The sequence below is a fragment of the Labrus mixtus genome, chromosome 19 (genome assembly GCF_963584025.1).
Source record: "Labrus mixtus chromosome 19, fLabMix1.1, whole genome shotgun sequence".
Classification (NCBI taxonomy): domain Eukaryota; kingdom Metazoa; phylum Chordata; class Actinopteri; order Labriformes; family Labridae; genus Labrus; species Labrus mixtus.
Genome location: NC_083630.1, coordinates 11,285,022 through 11,302,004, shown reverse-complemented (window position 1 = coordinate 11,302,004; position 16,983 = coordinate 11,285,022). Strand labels below are relative to the sequence as shown.

Below are 16,983 nucleotides of genomic sequence, written 5' to 3'. Positions count from 1 at the left end.
AAAACACTTATGATCAATTACAAAAACTATTGAGATCAACTGAAACACTTACAATTCGAAACAAAGTGGCTAGAAATGAAAATCCTACACTCTGCAAGAGAGGACTCCAATCTTTAGAGTTTGCTGGAGGCCGTTCCATGAGTTTGGGACATCAAAAGAAAATGTAGATTATAAGTATATAATATATGTAAGTGGTAAATGTGCTATTCTCATTGACACATTGATTGTTTGGGATATAAATCTTTTGTTTCCAGAGCTTTGAAAAAAACCCAGGATGGTTTAACTATTCATATTATTTGTAATTTTTCTCACTGTTGTTTAACTACTTCAAAACTCTTTCTTATTGGTCAAGGGAACTCCTACTCAGCCTATGAAAACAGCTGTATAATGTTTTTCATCCTACTCCGCGGATAATCCAGCTGCTATGAAATAAAAGAGTTATGTGGCTCTATCCTTTCGCTTACAAGACTTTTTAGACAATTTTTACCAGTGTTAAAACCGGTGTTAGTGTGTTTCTGCAAATTTAAACATTGATATTATTATTTAAATCACTCTGTCAGAGGCTGTGAAGAGGTCATAAAAGACAAATGACAGCTGAGTCAGAATGTGTCAATACTTTCTAATCTACTGGTGAACTGTGAACACATATTCTAAAATGTATGTGTGTGTGAATGCTTGTGTTTGTGTGTGTGTGTGTTTGTGTAGATGGTAGGGGGTTCTGGGTATCTCTATGGTGAGGGATGCAGGCAAAATTCAATATGGCATGAGGAGGGAAAGTAGGAGAGCCTTAACACAAGCATGAACGCATGAACACACACACACACACACACACACACACACACACACACACACACACACACACACACACACACACACACACACACACACACACACACACACACACACACACACACACACACACACACACACACACACACACACACACACACACACACACACACACACACACACACCATGGGAACCAGGTCAAGCATGGCTGGGGAATGACCAGTGAGATGAGATCATCAACAACTGGTGCCGCTACCGGAGTCAACACCATACTGTACATGCACGGCAAGTTCTGTACGTGTGCACTAATCCCACATACTGGGTCAAACTGCTGCAGTTGGTCTTTATTTGGTGTTACTGGTGGATTTACAACAACGAACTGCTGTCAGTCTGACTGACATCTCCTTCACCTCTACAACTCTATAATCGTGGGACACAGGAAACTCAATCCGTCCATATCCTGCAAAAACAGCCTGTGCATGAGTGAGTGTGTGCATATACAAAGGGACACAGGAGAAGCTCATTGCTAGAATAGCTAGTGTTTGCTGGAGCATTCAAATGTGGCCTGAAGCCCTGCAGGACTTAAGAGCCCCAGCTATATTGCCTTTTCTTTTCTCTCACTCGTTGAGAACATCACACTATTTACTTCTTGTGGGCTTTTCTTTGCTCATCAAGCACACCGGATCCTCTTTACTCATCAGTGACACTTCTGGCCTATATTTTAAAGTGCATAACTGGAATCTGGGAGTTCTATTTGATCAGGGTAAGTTCTTCAATTAGACCATAAAGCCATTTATAACCTACGTAACATTGCAGAAATCAGGCACATCCCATCCAAAACAATGCAAACCCTCCAACAAACTCCTTATTATTATGCTGCTCAAATACGTCTTAAAATTCTCATTAGGTGGTTAAAATGCTATGGAAAGTTTACTGAAAGAGACTAGGAAAAAAAATCATATTACTCCAATGTCAACTTCTCAGCATTTAGCTCCCAATGATATCTAAATACAGTTTAAAATCCATCTCTTCAAGTACAGAGTTTTAAATGTCACGCACCAGTGTATATTGAAAAGCTCGTAGTATCCTATAACCCTTCTAGAACATTGTGCTTGCAGAATGCAGACCTGCTTGTGGTACAATTTTCAAAAGTAGTATGCGAGGCAGACTTTTCAATCAGGCCCCTCTCCTTTGGATCCTACCAGTTTGGGTTAAAGAGGCAAATACCCTCTCTACTGTTAACTTCACTTAGTAAAATAATCCAGAAGTTCTTAACCTTAGTTCTTCGGTATGACGGTTTTATTTCATCTCCTACCAAACAAAGTACTGCACACATGGCTCCACAATGATGCTTGTGATGAAAAACTCTTTCACATGAAAACACTCATGGCTGGATAGGACAACCCCTGGTTATCTGAGGCCTTTGACAATCAGATTTGTGAGTATTTGGAACTATCAAGTCTTTTTAAGACTGGAAAAACATTCAAATGTTCTCAATTAGATTCATTTCATGAATCTAGCTTTTTTTGTTACGATGCTAAATGTGCTATGATGGATACTCACAACTCCAGGACCAGCACCATCTCAGAAGCCATCTCAAAGACCTGGTGGAGGTTGACCACCCGGGGGCTGGCTGTGGCCAACTCGAGCACTGCGATCTCATGGATGATCTCCATCCGACAGTCTTGGCCTTTCCGTCTCTTCCTCATGAACTTTGCAGCGTACTCGTTGCCTGTGCATTTCTCCACACACTTTCTGACCACAGCAAACTTTCCCCTGGAAGTCAAGAAGAACACCAGCTCCGTTAATACAAGGACCATGTTTGAGTTAAGATGACTTCAGACACTTTCAAGTTTACCCAAATGATACCTGTCTGTATTGAGCGAAAGACTCATTTTGGCATGCTCACAAAAACAATGATATCTATTTTGTATAGCGCTTTTCTAGTCTTCTGACTTCTCGAAGCGCTTTTACACCGCAGGTCACGCCTTTGCATTCACAAAGGCTGCGATGTGAAGTGTCCATCAGTATTAACTAATCCCATACACATTCACGTCGCCAATGAAACAGTGGGAGCTCGATTAGATATCAATTTGATTCGATATTGATCAACATGCTTCAATATCGATTCAATATTACGCATAGATGAGAGAAATACCCAGATAACTACTTACAGTACCTTCTGATATTTGTGAAATAATTATGTTTGCATTGTTTGTATTTGTTTCAAACAAACTGACTCAGATATGTATTTTATCATTGCATCATTCTTTAATAAACAAAGATTAAAACCTTAAAGTACAGTATGAGCTAAAGGGCACATTTGTGCCTGACCTGAATTTGAAGCTAAATCTTAAATCGTAACAGTGCTGTAATGGCACTGAAAAAAAAGTAAATGTAAAGTGCACGATTGTGCCTGACCTGAATTCACAACACACAGTGCCCCCAGTGGAGAGGGGTGTTATTGCAATGAAAATGCACAGCACCCACAGTGCCCCCCAGTGGAGAGGGGTGTCAATACAACGGGAAAAAAATCGATCTCATGATTTCCCTGAATCGATATTTAAATGTGATAATAATAATTGCAATGCATTGATGAATCGATTTTTTTAACCAGCCCTACCAGGTAGTGTTTACCATTTTTACCTTCTTAGCTTAGTGAGCTAGCATATGGAAATTTGCTTATCAGCACTAAAGAAAAGCAAAGAGTTTGTAGACAAATTAAATTCTGACCACATGATAGTGCTTAAAACTAATTGTAGGTAATCTTAATCCCCTAAATTCGTACTTTTCATTGAGATGACATCATGTATATGCCTGGAAAATAGGTACTTGAAAATATGTGAAGGGATCATAAAAGATAACAAGATTTACCCACTACGGACCAACCATGGATGCCTTTATATTACACCATGCTTAACAATGTAACAATTGAGGTACTCCAGTTTGGACAAAAATGATAGACCAACCACCAAACACTGCCTCCAATATTACTCTAATATAACCACCGGGATTAATAAAGTATTCTGACACGTAGAGCAACTCTGCTAACAAAGATAAAAGGTGAACACAATTATTAGACACACCAAAAAATGATCTCTCTCAATTATTAGTTATGATGACTTCAGAAAATACCAAGGGATCTGGTAACGTGTCAGACAGTCCCCTTTCAACAATGCTCTGTGGAGTTGTTAGCATGTGTGCTCTAAAAAGTGGCAGCTGAGACATAGTCACTAAATAGTGTTGAATGTCTTTGTCGTCAGTAACTCCACTACCTTAAAGGGTACACAACGCTACATAGAAGTCCTAAAGGAGGACAAAATTAAATAAAAAGAAAGTGGCTTTTGTAGTTGCATAATTCTGGAACATTCTCAAAGGCAGTAAACTGGTGTCCTTTTATGTAGAAAACAAGCTTATTAAAGGCTTTTTATCACAGTCAGAATGAAAGCAGCTTAAAAAAAGCAAGAGCTGCTGCTGGCACCAGCAGTTTGCCAGCTAATGAAGCAGAGTCTGATTTCAAGTTTAAGTTAAAACACAGCTTCACAGATAGATATAGTGTTAATGCTTGGTTTCAAACAACCTTAAAACACTCTGCAGACCTGGCTTTGGATGTTGTTTCCTTTCTCTTTATATCACAAGAGTCTGGCCTGACCCAGTTCTATTTTAGCTAGGAGGTAAACCCGAGTGAGGACCACAGCACTGTGTGTGCTCACTGCCCAGGGGAGATCTGGTGAAATGTGAATGGTGATGGAGACGACAGGCCAACATCATGCTTTCCCTGTGGCTACTGTTGGCAGTCAATGCTCCAATAAATCAGCAGCATGAACGTGACCGATCCACTGCCAAGTCTCAGTCACACTGACACGCCAAAACTGCTCTCCCTGCTTCTTTAAATTTGCCTTGACATGAAGAAAGATCAAAAAATCAAAATGGAGCACAATTGAATGTGTCTGAGGGTAAACAATACCAATTAGCAAAGTGTGGCTTATACAAGTAGTGCCAGCCTCTGGTCCACCTTGCATGTTCGTCCATATTCCTGTTTTAAATGTAGTCGCACATAGTGTGAATAAGCTAGTTTAACCTGACACAGTCCACAAACATTTTCATCTTAGTGTTATAGATTAAAAAACTTCCAAACCGTGCTGCTCCTACGAGTTGTTCACTGTGCTTGTTTAAATCCTGGTAGCAGGCCCAATAACTGGAGCCTCAGCCAGTTTATGGCTACAGCAAGTGAAAGTAGCTGCGTTGCAGTTTGAGCATAACATTTGACTGGCATCGGGCCAACATATAAAATATAAGCAATGTGTTTAACTGACTAGTAATTCTAGTACCGACTAGAAGGGTGATGACGTTTAACTGTTTAGTTCACTTAACACACACATCAACAGTTTAACCTCTGTGAATATCAAAGTTATTTTAATAGTAGTAGTGACGCCTTTAGAAAAAACACTAACCAACAACTGGATTGATAAAGCTTGGATCACAACATTCTTGTGATTGTGGATAATGTCTTTGCCTCGTAATTATAATCAACTCTGTAAACTAAATGAAGTCCGAGAAACACAATTACATTTTTATTTTTTTCCTTTAACCTTACATATCTACAATGCAAACATCAAACACTTAGCCACATGATTTCAGAACCAAAAGTGGTCAATGGCTTGCTGTGCAATATCCTGAATTTGTCTCAATGCATCCCTCAAAGATGATTGAGGGATGTGAATAGAGAGGAAAATTACTTTCATGTCTAATTGAGTAAGAAAAACAGCTTTGAAATGCTACAACAGATGCCCTGTTGTAGCCCTGAATAAGAAAACACCTCAGCTTTAAACATGCAATCATCAGCCCCTTCTTTCACGGATAACTTAACTGTGAAGATCTAATACAAATGTCTTCAGTTTGTTTTCTGTGAATAAATTGATACACAGAGGAATCTTTATTTCATTTCCAGCAAAAACCAAAAAGACTCTCAGAACTATTACAAAGAGTGTTATTATCATTCTGTGCCAAGAGGGAGTTTAAAACATTTATGATAGTTAGAGGGGGAACACAATGTGCGAGTATACGGAGAGTAAGACTGTGTGGAAGCTAAAAAGAACCTGTATCGGGTGCAGAGTGTGGTAACCGGCTCTGGGCCTAAAGCACTAGACTGAGCTGCTTCATGCTCATGTGAGAGTCATGAGGCCTGTGAAGCTCGGAGCTACAGAGTACAACATCCCAGAGGAGACTTATGGTGCAACTGGGGTTTCTGTAAATAACATTACAATGAGTTTGGTCTACATCTGCTTCTGTTTGTTAAGAATCATGAGGCAACTTTTGTTGATTATGTGTAGTATAATATTTGAGAAAAAGATGAATTGATTCAATTCATTTGTCATAGTGTTCATATATTGAAGATTTCACAGAGCTTACGGTAGAAATGGGTCATGTTTTGCATTTTACAAAAAACGTGAGAGAATGAAGAATCTCACTGCTGACATCAGGACAACTGTGACACATGTGACCTCTGACCTTTCCGTCAATCTTGTTAGCCATGTAATTACCTTTCACCTCACCTTTAACACACATATGGACACTACAAATCTGGCAGGTGTACTGCTCAGTGTTTACGTGTGCATTATTCAGTTATTCAACCATTCAGTGTTGATAATAATAATAATAATTTACATTATGCTGATGACATTACAATGAGACTAACTCTGAACTTTAAAACAGCTGGGAAAACCAGCAAGACATTTAGTATCACTCAGTTTTGTAGATACAATTGAAATTCAAAAATCTTACAAAAAATACACAATTGAAACAAGGACTAAACTCGTCATACACTTTTGTACTCGACATTGTTGCATTATTACAGAATGCTTTCCAGTGTCAGTAAGTGATGTCTTCGTTCGGCTAACATTGGTTTAGGACAACAAGCCAAACATTGATAGATGCAATGAAGTTTCTTGAAATTAGGCGTTTTTGTGCACAAGTAGATGGGTTGGTCAAGCTTTTACAAGAACTTACATTTCTTTGTATCAACAGGACTTCATTTGTGTTACTGAGTTTGGTAGCACAGTGAGTTTTATGTTATTTTAAAATCCTTAATAATCTAAGTCAGTGTAGTTCAAAGATCTTTGCTAGCAGTATGTTTTGGGTCTGGGTGTGGACATGTTGGAGCAGCAGACAGATGCTGTTTGGTTTGGGAGTCTGGGCCTGCTCTTTAGAAACCACACTGGGCCACCACAGCCTTTTCTAAAGCTGTGTCAGCACATTTCCAAAGCCAGCAGCCTCATTCACAGACTACACCCTGAAAGAGCTGGCTTTTGTGTGTGTGTGTGTGTGTGTGTGTGTGTGTGTGTGTGTGTGTGTGTGTGTGTGTGTGTGTGTGTGTGTGTGTGAGTGTGTGTGTGTGTGTTTGTGTCCAAGCCAGAGGTGATGGCCCTGAACGGTTACATTTACTGTAAAGAAGCAGCCTAATGGATGCAGTATTTGCCTTAGGGACGTTACAGACTTAAAGCCAAGCTGCAGCAGAGAACCTCACAGCTCTCTGCACCAGCTGTTCACAGGTTCACCACAGCCTAGTTTAAGTAAAGATTTATGCATCACAGATTTAAAATGGGTTGCCCTATCAAACTAGTAATTAGTCAGAACTTTGACTGCATAATGATAATGCACAGAGATTTTTTCCACTCATATTTTTAAGGTTTAAACTCTGGTTTGATTTTGTGCAATTGTGCTGAAATACACTACAGTGACTGCTCAAAGGGTATTGATGATATTCATGCTGCTACATGGCTGAATGGCCGATTATTTGCCATGACCTCTGTGTTGGGACGTTCAAATTACAGATTATAACAAAAGTTTATGTTGCAGTAAATTACATTAGTTTTAAGTCTATTTAGGTTAGCTGTGTTCGTTGGCTTTTGGAACCCCCCTTTCTTCTCTTCATTTTGATGGACAAACTAAGTGTCCAATGAGCTGGATAAGTGCTTCAGCCCATATCAAATTGGCCATCAGTTCTTTAACTACTAAGGTGATGTCAGGTTTGTCTGTGCGGGCTGTTTGCAGTCTCATGGTTGGGCTGTTTTAGAGGCTGTCAGGCAACCCTGGATTCATTTAATGAAATAAAGATTTCCACTGGCTTATGGCCAAACTCTTCCAACGACATCAACGGATTCCCCCTGTGCACACCAGGGTTTGGCTCCAAGCCACAGGCACATAGCTAGGATGACCCAAACTGAAATGCATTTCTGATAGAAAAAAATTGATCAACTGATGACCCCATTTTTCCAACTCTCGACTGGCTATTACAGGGATGAGGTCAGCCAGTAAATAATGTAGGTTAGACTTATCAGTTAGAATGGATTCCACCACAGTATACAAGAGAGGCAGAATCTGATAACTCCATTGAACTAAAAGGACTGTGGAATATACAACATCCACATATTCCCACAGACCACGATGTAATAAGAAGTAATCAAAAATATAATCCAATCTATATATTTTGCTCATGCATAGATAAATTAATTTAAGATCACTTTCAAACCACCATTATTTTAGCGTTGGAACATGTAATTCAAACAGGTTCACAACAAATATCTGACAACTTGAGGTGAAAAGCTAATGAAGTAACTGATTAAAGGAATCAGAAAACAATTCTACAATGAGTGATTTTTAGGATTTTCAAGACACGTACCATGCAGAATGACTTAAGGCCCTGACACACTGAGCAGACGGCCAAGAACTGGTGGCGACGAAGGCCAGCTGTGACGCCGTTTGTCTTGGCCAAAAAGTTTCACTAGAACACACCACAAAGACTACAGCCGACGGCCAACCAACACGTACGTTCTGCGCATGCATGAAAGGAAATAACTCTACATGCCAGCAGGTGGCGGTAGTCTGTAATCGTCATTCCAAAAAGGGGAAACCAGAAGATAAATAAACCTTTGTTGTGATACGAGAAGACAATTTTCTCACCGCTGTCGCTCAACACTCGTAATATAGGAACTTTTAATGGAGAATAATGTCTGATAAAAAGTAGAAAATGGTGCTGGCGTTGTCAGCCCTTGGTCTTTTATTTGTGGAACAAGAAGAGAAGAGGCGCTTCCGCATTTCTTCTTGTGCAGTGGCTCTTCTGTTTCGCTTAGCTGAACAGCCAATCAGAGAGATTCCTACCCCCAACCGTGCCGGCGACGGCTCCTCAGATTCTACATGTAGAGTCTGACAAAAAAAGGCCAACTGGAGCGACTAGGGGGGCGACCTCTCACTGACAGACAGACGGCCGACAGTCTCCTTGGTGTGTCAGGGCCTTTACAGCAAAGATATCAATTACCAAAGTAGTCTATCTTAGAAGAATATAATTTGAGTCAGAAAAAAATACATGTATTAGTGACTCTTAAAATCTTTATTAGAATAAGTAAGATTTTGAAAATGTCAACAACAACCCCTGCTATCAGAAAAAAAAGACTAAAAGTCTCCTAGTGCTAAATCCTAGCTCAAGGACCAGGCTGGTTATATGCAATCACCAAAGAGCTCTGACCAGGACCATAAGGACTCTGACCAGGACCATAAGGACTAATAAGAGAGTGGCCATTTCTGTCACTAAGACCCCCCATGGAAAAAGCTTTTGGCCTTAACCATATGGATACAATGACTGTTGCACCATTGTCGTAGTTACTAAAGGAGCTTGGCTTCAAGCCATCTGGGACTCCCACTGCAGGGACGCATTGGAGGGTAATACTTTAAACCCCCCCATCCTCTATCTCTATCCCTCGAAAAGTAGCCAGTTAATGGAGGTCAAACACTGACAGTTTCAATACAAATACAAATGTATATCCTTTTTAACAATGTCAAGTTTCTAAATTGGTTCTACTTAGCAACAGTTTGAGAACATTCTGTAGCTTTTTAATGGATTGTATTCTGCTGCAAACTCAGACATCTCTGTTAAAAGCCTGACTCAACCACCCTGCAATAAGTTAATCTGATGACAATGGTGATGGTTCCTCAGTAAATTTTGTTGAAATGCAAATTACCCAAAGCATTGTGTTCCCATATCAGACAAACTGTAGGGGGCTTCAATTTGAGTGGTGCTTGTGAAGCAAAGTTGATCTTCTTAACTATGTACATCCTGAATTCAACTGTATAGCTGATGCTCTTTGATATCTATGATATGGTGTTCAACCATTCAACTATGGCATCATATTATCATACTAAGTGTGTTATTTTACATTTTAAAAAATGCCCAATTAAATTAGGTACCAATATAAAACAGCTGATGGAAGCATTCAATCATGTTAACAATATTAAATTTCATCTAACAGTTGTGTTTGGGGTATAGGAATCAATGCCTTCTCAACTGTGTTGTGTAACAATATTATATACTGATGTTGGTTAGGATTAGGAAGTGGAAAAATGCTAATACCATAAAGCTAATTGGTATTAAATATGTTCCTTGACCTTGAAGTCTGGCACAATTTTTCTTTGGATCTTCATTATGCAATGCCTATCAATCTGCAAAAAATAATTAGTGGTGTGACTTCTAAAGGTTTAAAAGCTAAACATTTAGAAAAATAGTAAATGTTTAGTAAAATCGCTAACCGTTTAAAAGTTAGTTGTTTTTTTAAAAAAAACATTTGGTATGGTGCGCATGTCACAGCACAAAGCACAGAGCATCAGCTGTTAAGCGAAGCATCCGTCACGAGCTGCACAGTGCGCAGGTGGTGACTTTCTTCTCCACCCCTCCCTCTCACCGCTGTTGTTCTGAAGAAGTGTAGAGTGCTACAGTGAACTCACAATCCAATTATAGTTATTAATGCAACGTGCAGATAATGTTTTAACTGAACAAAGATTAAAACATCAGAATAGCCTATTGTTTAACATTCAGAATGTAATATAATGTTAACGTCACGAGGTGGTGTCCCTGTGTATACCTGTTGAAGGAAATACTTTTTTAAATACTTTTTTAATAAGCTGGCCGACGCCCAACGTGTACACGTACAAAGCTGATCGCTTGCTCTTACTGACATTGTTCCCTTTTTTTCTAGATCCTTGCTTGTGTTGTACTTACTCTCTGATGTACGTCGCTTTGGATAAAAGCGTCTGCTAAGTGAATTGTAGAATTGTAGAATTGTAGTTGTAGAATTGTACACTTTCAGCAATTTGGTCAGTGTTGCACACCACTAGTCTTAATTTCCTTTTATCATAACTGGGCTTAATATTCCCACTCTGAGTGTGATCTCAGAAAAACTGTCATCGTGCAAACATGAATTATCTAATTAAAGCCAAACAAATACCCTGCACAGACTTTATGCTTCCAGGGAGAAGGCACCTTGAATGAAGCTGTAGAGTATTTCTTATGACATTGCTCCATCTGAAAATCTCTGAAATATAGCCAGTGAATAATTGGACACAAACATGATTGAACAAAACCATGATCACATTCAGCCAATCCTTAACGTTTATTTATGGATATGTAATCTGAGTGGCTCTGGCGCTGGATCAACAAAAAAGTTGTCCTCTCATTTTTAGTTCTGTGTAGGTCTAGGCTGGTTTCCAGGCTGCTATTTAAAACTGGTTTGGCCACACTGATATCTGTCATCATAGCCTTAAAAACATATAGGTCAACCAGTCGTTGAGAATTGCACTAGATTCTGCACCATTATTTACAATTTGAATTTACAGACTTTCATGTTATCATAGTGCTATTCTACAACAGCGCCATAACGAAGCTTTGCCCTCATTACACCTTAAGACATTCATATTGATTTCACAATGGCATAATATTGGTGACCCAGTCTGTAAATGTATCGTTGCAGAAGCGCTAGAGAGCACGGTACTGCCTGAGTGGGAGCTCCACACATACACACGGTCAGACATGCATTGGACACAAACACACAGCGCTGCGTTCCCCCACCGGCTCCGCAGATCCCGGCTCAGCCATGTTACTAGCTCCGAGGGCTGCACAGAGGGGGATCACTTCATCCCCTCATTACCCGCCATGACATTGAGATTGAAGGCTAAAGGTCACAGGGATGTAAATTTTGCACTTTGAAACAACAGTCTTGACTTAAAATGTATTTTAATAGTCATAGTGAAAATAGAACAGTATAACATCTATTTTAAGTTAAGTTTAAAAATGTTAAATATTGGACACCATTTCTGTACTGTGCAAGTTTTTCCCCCAGAGAAATCTGTATTTATCATTCAAAATAAAGTGTATCAAACAGTAGAGAAGTACAACAAGTTTGATCCAGTATAATGCTTTGATGATGAACTTGAACACATGACCTTATGTCGACTGATCTGCTGAGTACAACATTAAAGATCAGGAACATATGCAGATTAAAGTAACCTTTCATGTTGTTCTGTGGCAGCTAATCTCAGTCACAATGTCATGAGAAACCATACACACACGTATACACACAGCTTTTACTGTGTGGCCTTTACTTAGACTTAACACACATAGCTAACATCGCTATTTAACAGGTCACTGTTGGCTGAAAGAATTTTGATTTTCATTCAAAGCAGAACTGAGCTCCTAAAACCTGGGTCACTCACACAGCTACAACCTAGTTACAGTTTTGTCAAAAAGTGGTGTGATTAATCCGAGTAGGCTAAATGCATATTCTAATAACAAAAAGTGGATTTGCTTTGTTACTATGTAAGGCCTATACTATTCTTCTGCTGAGTCTAGCCAGCAGGGTCGAGGGCACTTCCTCAAATAGTTAAGCTTTTAAAAAAAAAATCCTGTGAAACATTAATAGTCTAAAAAGTACATCTCTCCCAAATCCTTCCCTCCCTAGATTGGACTCCAATCAAAGATCAATCCGATAATGTGTATTTTGATCTGGGGATGATTTCTTTTTCTTTCTTTCGTTCTAATGTACTGAATATAAAAGGATACTGGTATGGCTATTCAATGCTTTAAACTGATTACACATTTAAATGCATGTTTTAGTCGATATAAGAGCCGGGGGAAAATGTAATACAGACATGTAAAGACAAACAACATAAGAGCGAGGGAATCACTGAATGCTGTTATAACTGAGCTGGAAGTGCAAAAGGACTTCAGGCATCAATAAGGAAATTTCAAAAACACTCAGAAAGCTGCTTAATGAAAATGTTGAAGAGGGAAAGTTATGCAAATATAAATTGAACAGTGATTTTAACAACATAATAACAGCCTACCTATAAAAACCAGTCTGGCTCTGGCAGAGAAACATTGGAAGTCTGAGCAGTTAATAATTCACTTTTAAAACTGATTTGACAAAATGTAATGAAAGAGGAAACAAAAATACTCATAAATTGTTGAATTAAATAAATTAATATTTAATTAATTAATGGAATAACATGTTTTTCTAGTTGTAAGCTATGTTAATGCAGTCCTCTTAGTTTACCACGCCAACCTTAACAAACTAATCAAGGTTAACTCTAGTCAACTTTATTTCACTTCTACAAATAAACCCCTTCCTCTGAACAAACGTGAAGGTCGACTTACCTTCCCAGTTCCTTGCCGGGGATGATGGTGTAGTGGTCGGTGAAAGGTTCGTTCTTGACGGTGGTTTTAATTTCTGACAACAACCCGCTGACTCCGCGGGTCTGGTTCGGTTCGGCAGCATTGTTGTGCTGGAAGCGGGTCCGGCTTCTCGGGTCCCCGGACCGGGGGCATTCGGGGATCATGGCGACGTTTATTTGGAGCGGTTCGTTGGCAAAAAATAAAAACTTGAACGAAAAAGTAACAGACTGCTTCTAAACAAAACAGCTGACTACACGTTGCGAAACAAATTCAGAAAAAAACATTCGTGTGGCAAAAATGTATCACTGATAGGCCGTATACGATTTAAATGCATCCGCATCGGAATATATTTTGCCAAATAACGCGGTTGACAAGCTCATTTTGATGAAGTCCCTCGGTCGTGCTTGGCTTTTCGGTTGTGAGAGGTCCTCAGTCTGCTCCCCACTGGCAACCCGGACTGGCGCTGTGCTTTCAGTAACCATGGGAGACTGTGTTGATTGACAGGCAGACTGACCAATTGGATTGGAAAGGGAGGAAACACACAGCGTCACTGCCATCTCGTGCATTCAATCGGTAAAAAAAAAAGAAAGATGAAGAGGTTAAAACTTTTCAACTTCCTAATAGGCTACTATAAAATAAATTAAACTCTATTACTGCTAAGTGCTTCTTTGAAGGGGAATAAATTTGTGCCTTTGTCCTTTGCATATTCTGATAATTTCAAAACTTAATGAAGTGTACATTTGCCAACTCTGTTTTTCTTTTTTATTAAAGAACAGTTATTAATTTACAAAGAAAACCTCATGTAGTCATTTAATCATTCCCTTTTATTCATTATGATTGAGCACATATTTTCAATAATTAAATAAAGTAAAAAACGTAAAATGAACAGGGAAAAATGGTTAAATGTAACATGAATCAAGCACCAGAGGCAGTTTGTAACCCTGTATAAACCAGCTCTCTCAGAACGCTCCGGTTTGGTGTGTGTGTCTCTTTAAATGCAATGAGCCCCCCCCCCTGAGTTTTCCCGGTAGACATCACTCTTACATGTAGCGAGAACTTTTACCAGAATCTCACACTTTTCACTGTGTTGTAAGACTTATGCAGACCACAAACAAAGGACTGGATGGGTTTATTTCACATTTTGTGGGTTGGTTTTCATAATATTTTCCTAATTTTCCTAACATGTCCCCTAAAGTGTGAAAAGAAAAGGGTCACAGATCACAATTTCAACCAAACTCTGGAGAAAATGACCAACCCTGCCGGATGCTCAAAAATTATCAATGTCACAAAACTTTCAATATTTCAGTAAAAGAAAAATCATAAATTAGTTTTAATCAATTGTTTGGACAAAAATACTATTTTGTTTTTGTTTTCATTGAAGTTTGAATCCAAGCAGTTTTTTTAGCCTGTCGAATTTCATAATGACATTTCCCCAAAAATTTCACAATGTTACTGTCTTATTAAAGTAGAATCACGATCGCCTAAAAATTCAGCCAATCACATGCCTCTCAGCCACAAGTTCAGTATTACCGATCTCCTGGTTTGCAATAACTACTGGTTTCAAATCGTGTCTTTTTTAGGTCTTACATATCCACACAATGACAACAAAGTAACAAAGTGACCTTTTTATTGATATCCATAAACAGTTGTATTGTGTGATGGAGCGGTAGCACAGCCTGAGTATTTCACAACCTGTTCTCAGACAATTCAGAACTGTACCTTTTAACAGTATTTACACATGTGTGTCATCTGTACACACAGAACAGAAACAAAACATACAACAAAAAAAGCATGCTTCAGTGAGTGTTGCCACATTCAATCCAGTTATTCACATAGTCCCTTTGTTAAATTCCATTTTAAAAATGAGAATAAATAAATTAATAAATTAATTTAAAAAAAACATAAATATAAAACAGCTGCTACAGTTTCCCACCACCGTAACTTTCTGTGGATATTCAATGATTCCTAAGTTCTTCAAAAGAGTATTTCAATATTTTTTAAATAGCTGCTGTCAACCCACTTTAAACATCACTTATATAGAAGTGTTTTTCTCCATTCTTTCTAGGATGAATATCAGCCTTCATAATGGACGATGTATTTATTTAACATATCAACCTAACATAAACAAGACATTCGTACATTTTCTACACATCATCAGGAACAACATACAAAAGTATCGTGTTTTTGTACTCCATTGTTGTAATAAACTGCCCAAAGCACAGATTACTTGGATACATGCAGCTCTGAAATGTCTAACATGGTGAAGATATTTGCGACATGAAAGAAAAAAAAACCTTGCGAACTTTAAATGCTGCAGACTTTTCATGATGAACCGTGCATAGCCACCTTAAAGGTGAATAGACAAAAAGATGTTCTGTTAGCCGGATGGAAATAAAAACAAACACCCTCGTGGAACATTTCCTGCACTGACAGATAGCTAGCTAGCTTAATTGATCATAGAAAAAAGACACGCATATCAAAACGCAAAGGCTCCAAAAGTGAAGGCAAACTCTCTGACTGATGCTTCTCACAACATAAAAAAAAATGCAAACAAACAAAACATTCAGGGAAAGCTCCAGAACCTCCCTTTACCTATGAATACAATATATATAAATAACAGTACAAAAGATTGTAGATAAAAAAGAGAGGGAAGATGCAACATAATCACAGCCTTGTTTTCTTGTGAGCTGAAAAGGCCTCGCCACTGTCAAGGATGAGCGCAGTTCTAATGACCTGACTGCTTTGAGTTTACCCGGAGAGGTCGTTATCTGATTGTAAACAAATTAATTCCTAAATATTTTCACGAAAAAAAAAACGTTTTTTCTGTTGCTTTGGTTACACCCTATTACCCAATTTTTTAGCATATCTGTAGCAAGCACATAATAATAAAGCACCATCAAGGTGAAATTACATAAAAGTTTAGCATTTATTTTTAGAAGTCTTTTAAATTAACAAAGTTTAAAAAAAAAGTTCTGAATGAGTGTACAGAAGTGTAAATTGAGAAAACAGGATCAAAGTCTCTCACATGAGAGACATGGACGAGTCTAAATATCTGCTCCTTATTATATTACTATCATATTATCCCATGGCTCGACAAGGCTGTAGATGATGGATTTTTCTATGAAACCCAAGTTAACATTTTATTACGGGTTCTTTTTTCTTTTACATAGAATGCTATCATTGAAGAAGTATTCGCTCATGCCAAAGTAATGTTATGTTAGACTACTGTTAAAACCAATAACCTGTGGATACAGTTATAACTATGGCAACAAAATGCCTCTGATACTTAGGTGAAATGAATGTGAATAAATGTGTTAAATAATATATCTTATACTCCACTTTTCTGTTGTTGATAGTGTGCGGCATTTTGCTAACAGGAGCTTAGCTCTGCCTTCACAGTCATGGGAGTCTTGAGCTGTCATTGTGTTGCTGTTCGTACAGTTTTGCATGTTAAAACATCTGTGTTTCATCTGACTTAAAACAAAAAATCAGGTAAAACAGAAATCGCTCAGTAAAAAAAATAGCAATCAGTAAGAAAAAGCCTTGATCCACACCTGTATGAATCTTTGACAATGGCTTGAGACTTTAAAAGTATAAATTGAAGAAGTTGCCCTTGAAAATGATGATCTACATTTGCAATGACAAATAATATTACACACAGGCACAGTCCAGTCAATGCATGTGGCCTTAAGAGA

General features: G+C 38.4%; 1 protein-coding gene across 1 annotated transcript in view; it reads right to left on the bottom strand.

Annotated features, from left to right (window-relative positions):
- stk17a (serine/threonine kinase 17a) overlaps positions 1-13,730 on the bottom strand; it is a 31,092-nt gene extending 17,362 nt beyond the window's left edge. The window contains exons 1-2 of the mRNA XM_061064409.1: positions 13,271-13,730; positions 2,353-2,565 (exon numbers count right to left, since the gene is read on the bottom strand). Of these exons, the coding sequence (XP_060920392.1) occupies positions 2,353-2,565; positions 13,271-13,452 (395 nt within the window). The 5' untranslated portion in view covers positions 13,453-13,730. The remainder of the gene's footprint in view (positions 1-2,352; positions 2,566-13,270) is intronic.
- Positions 13,731-16,983: the final 3,253 nt, after the last annotated feature.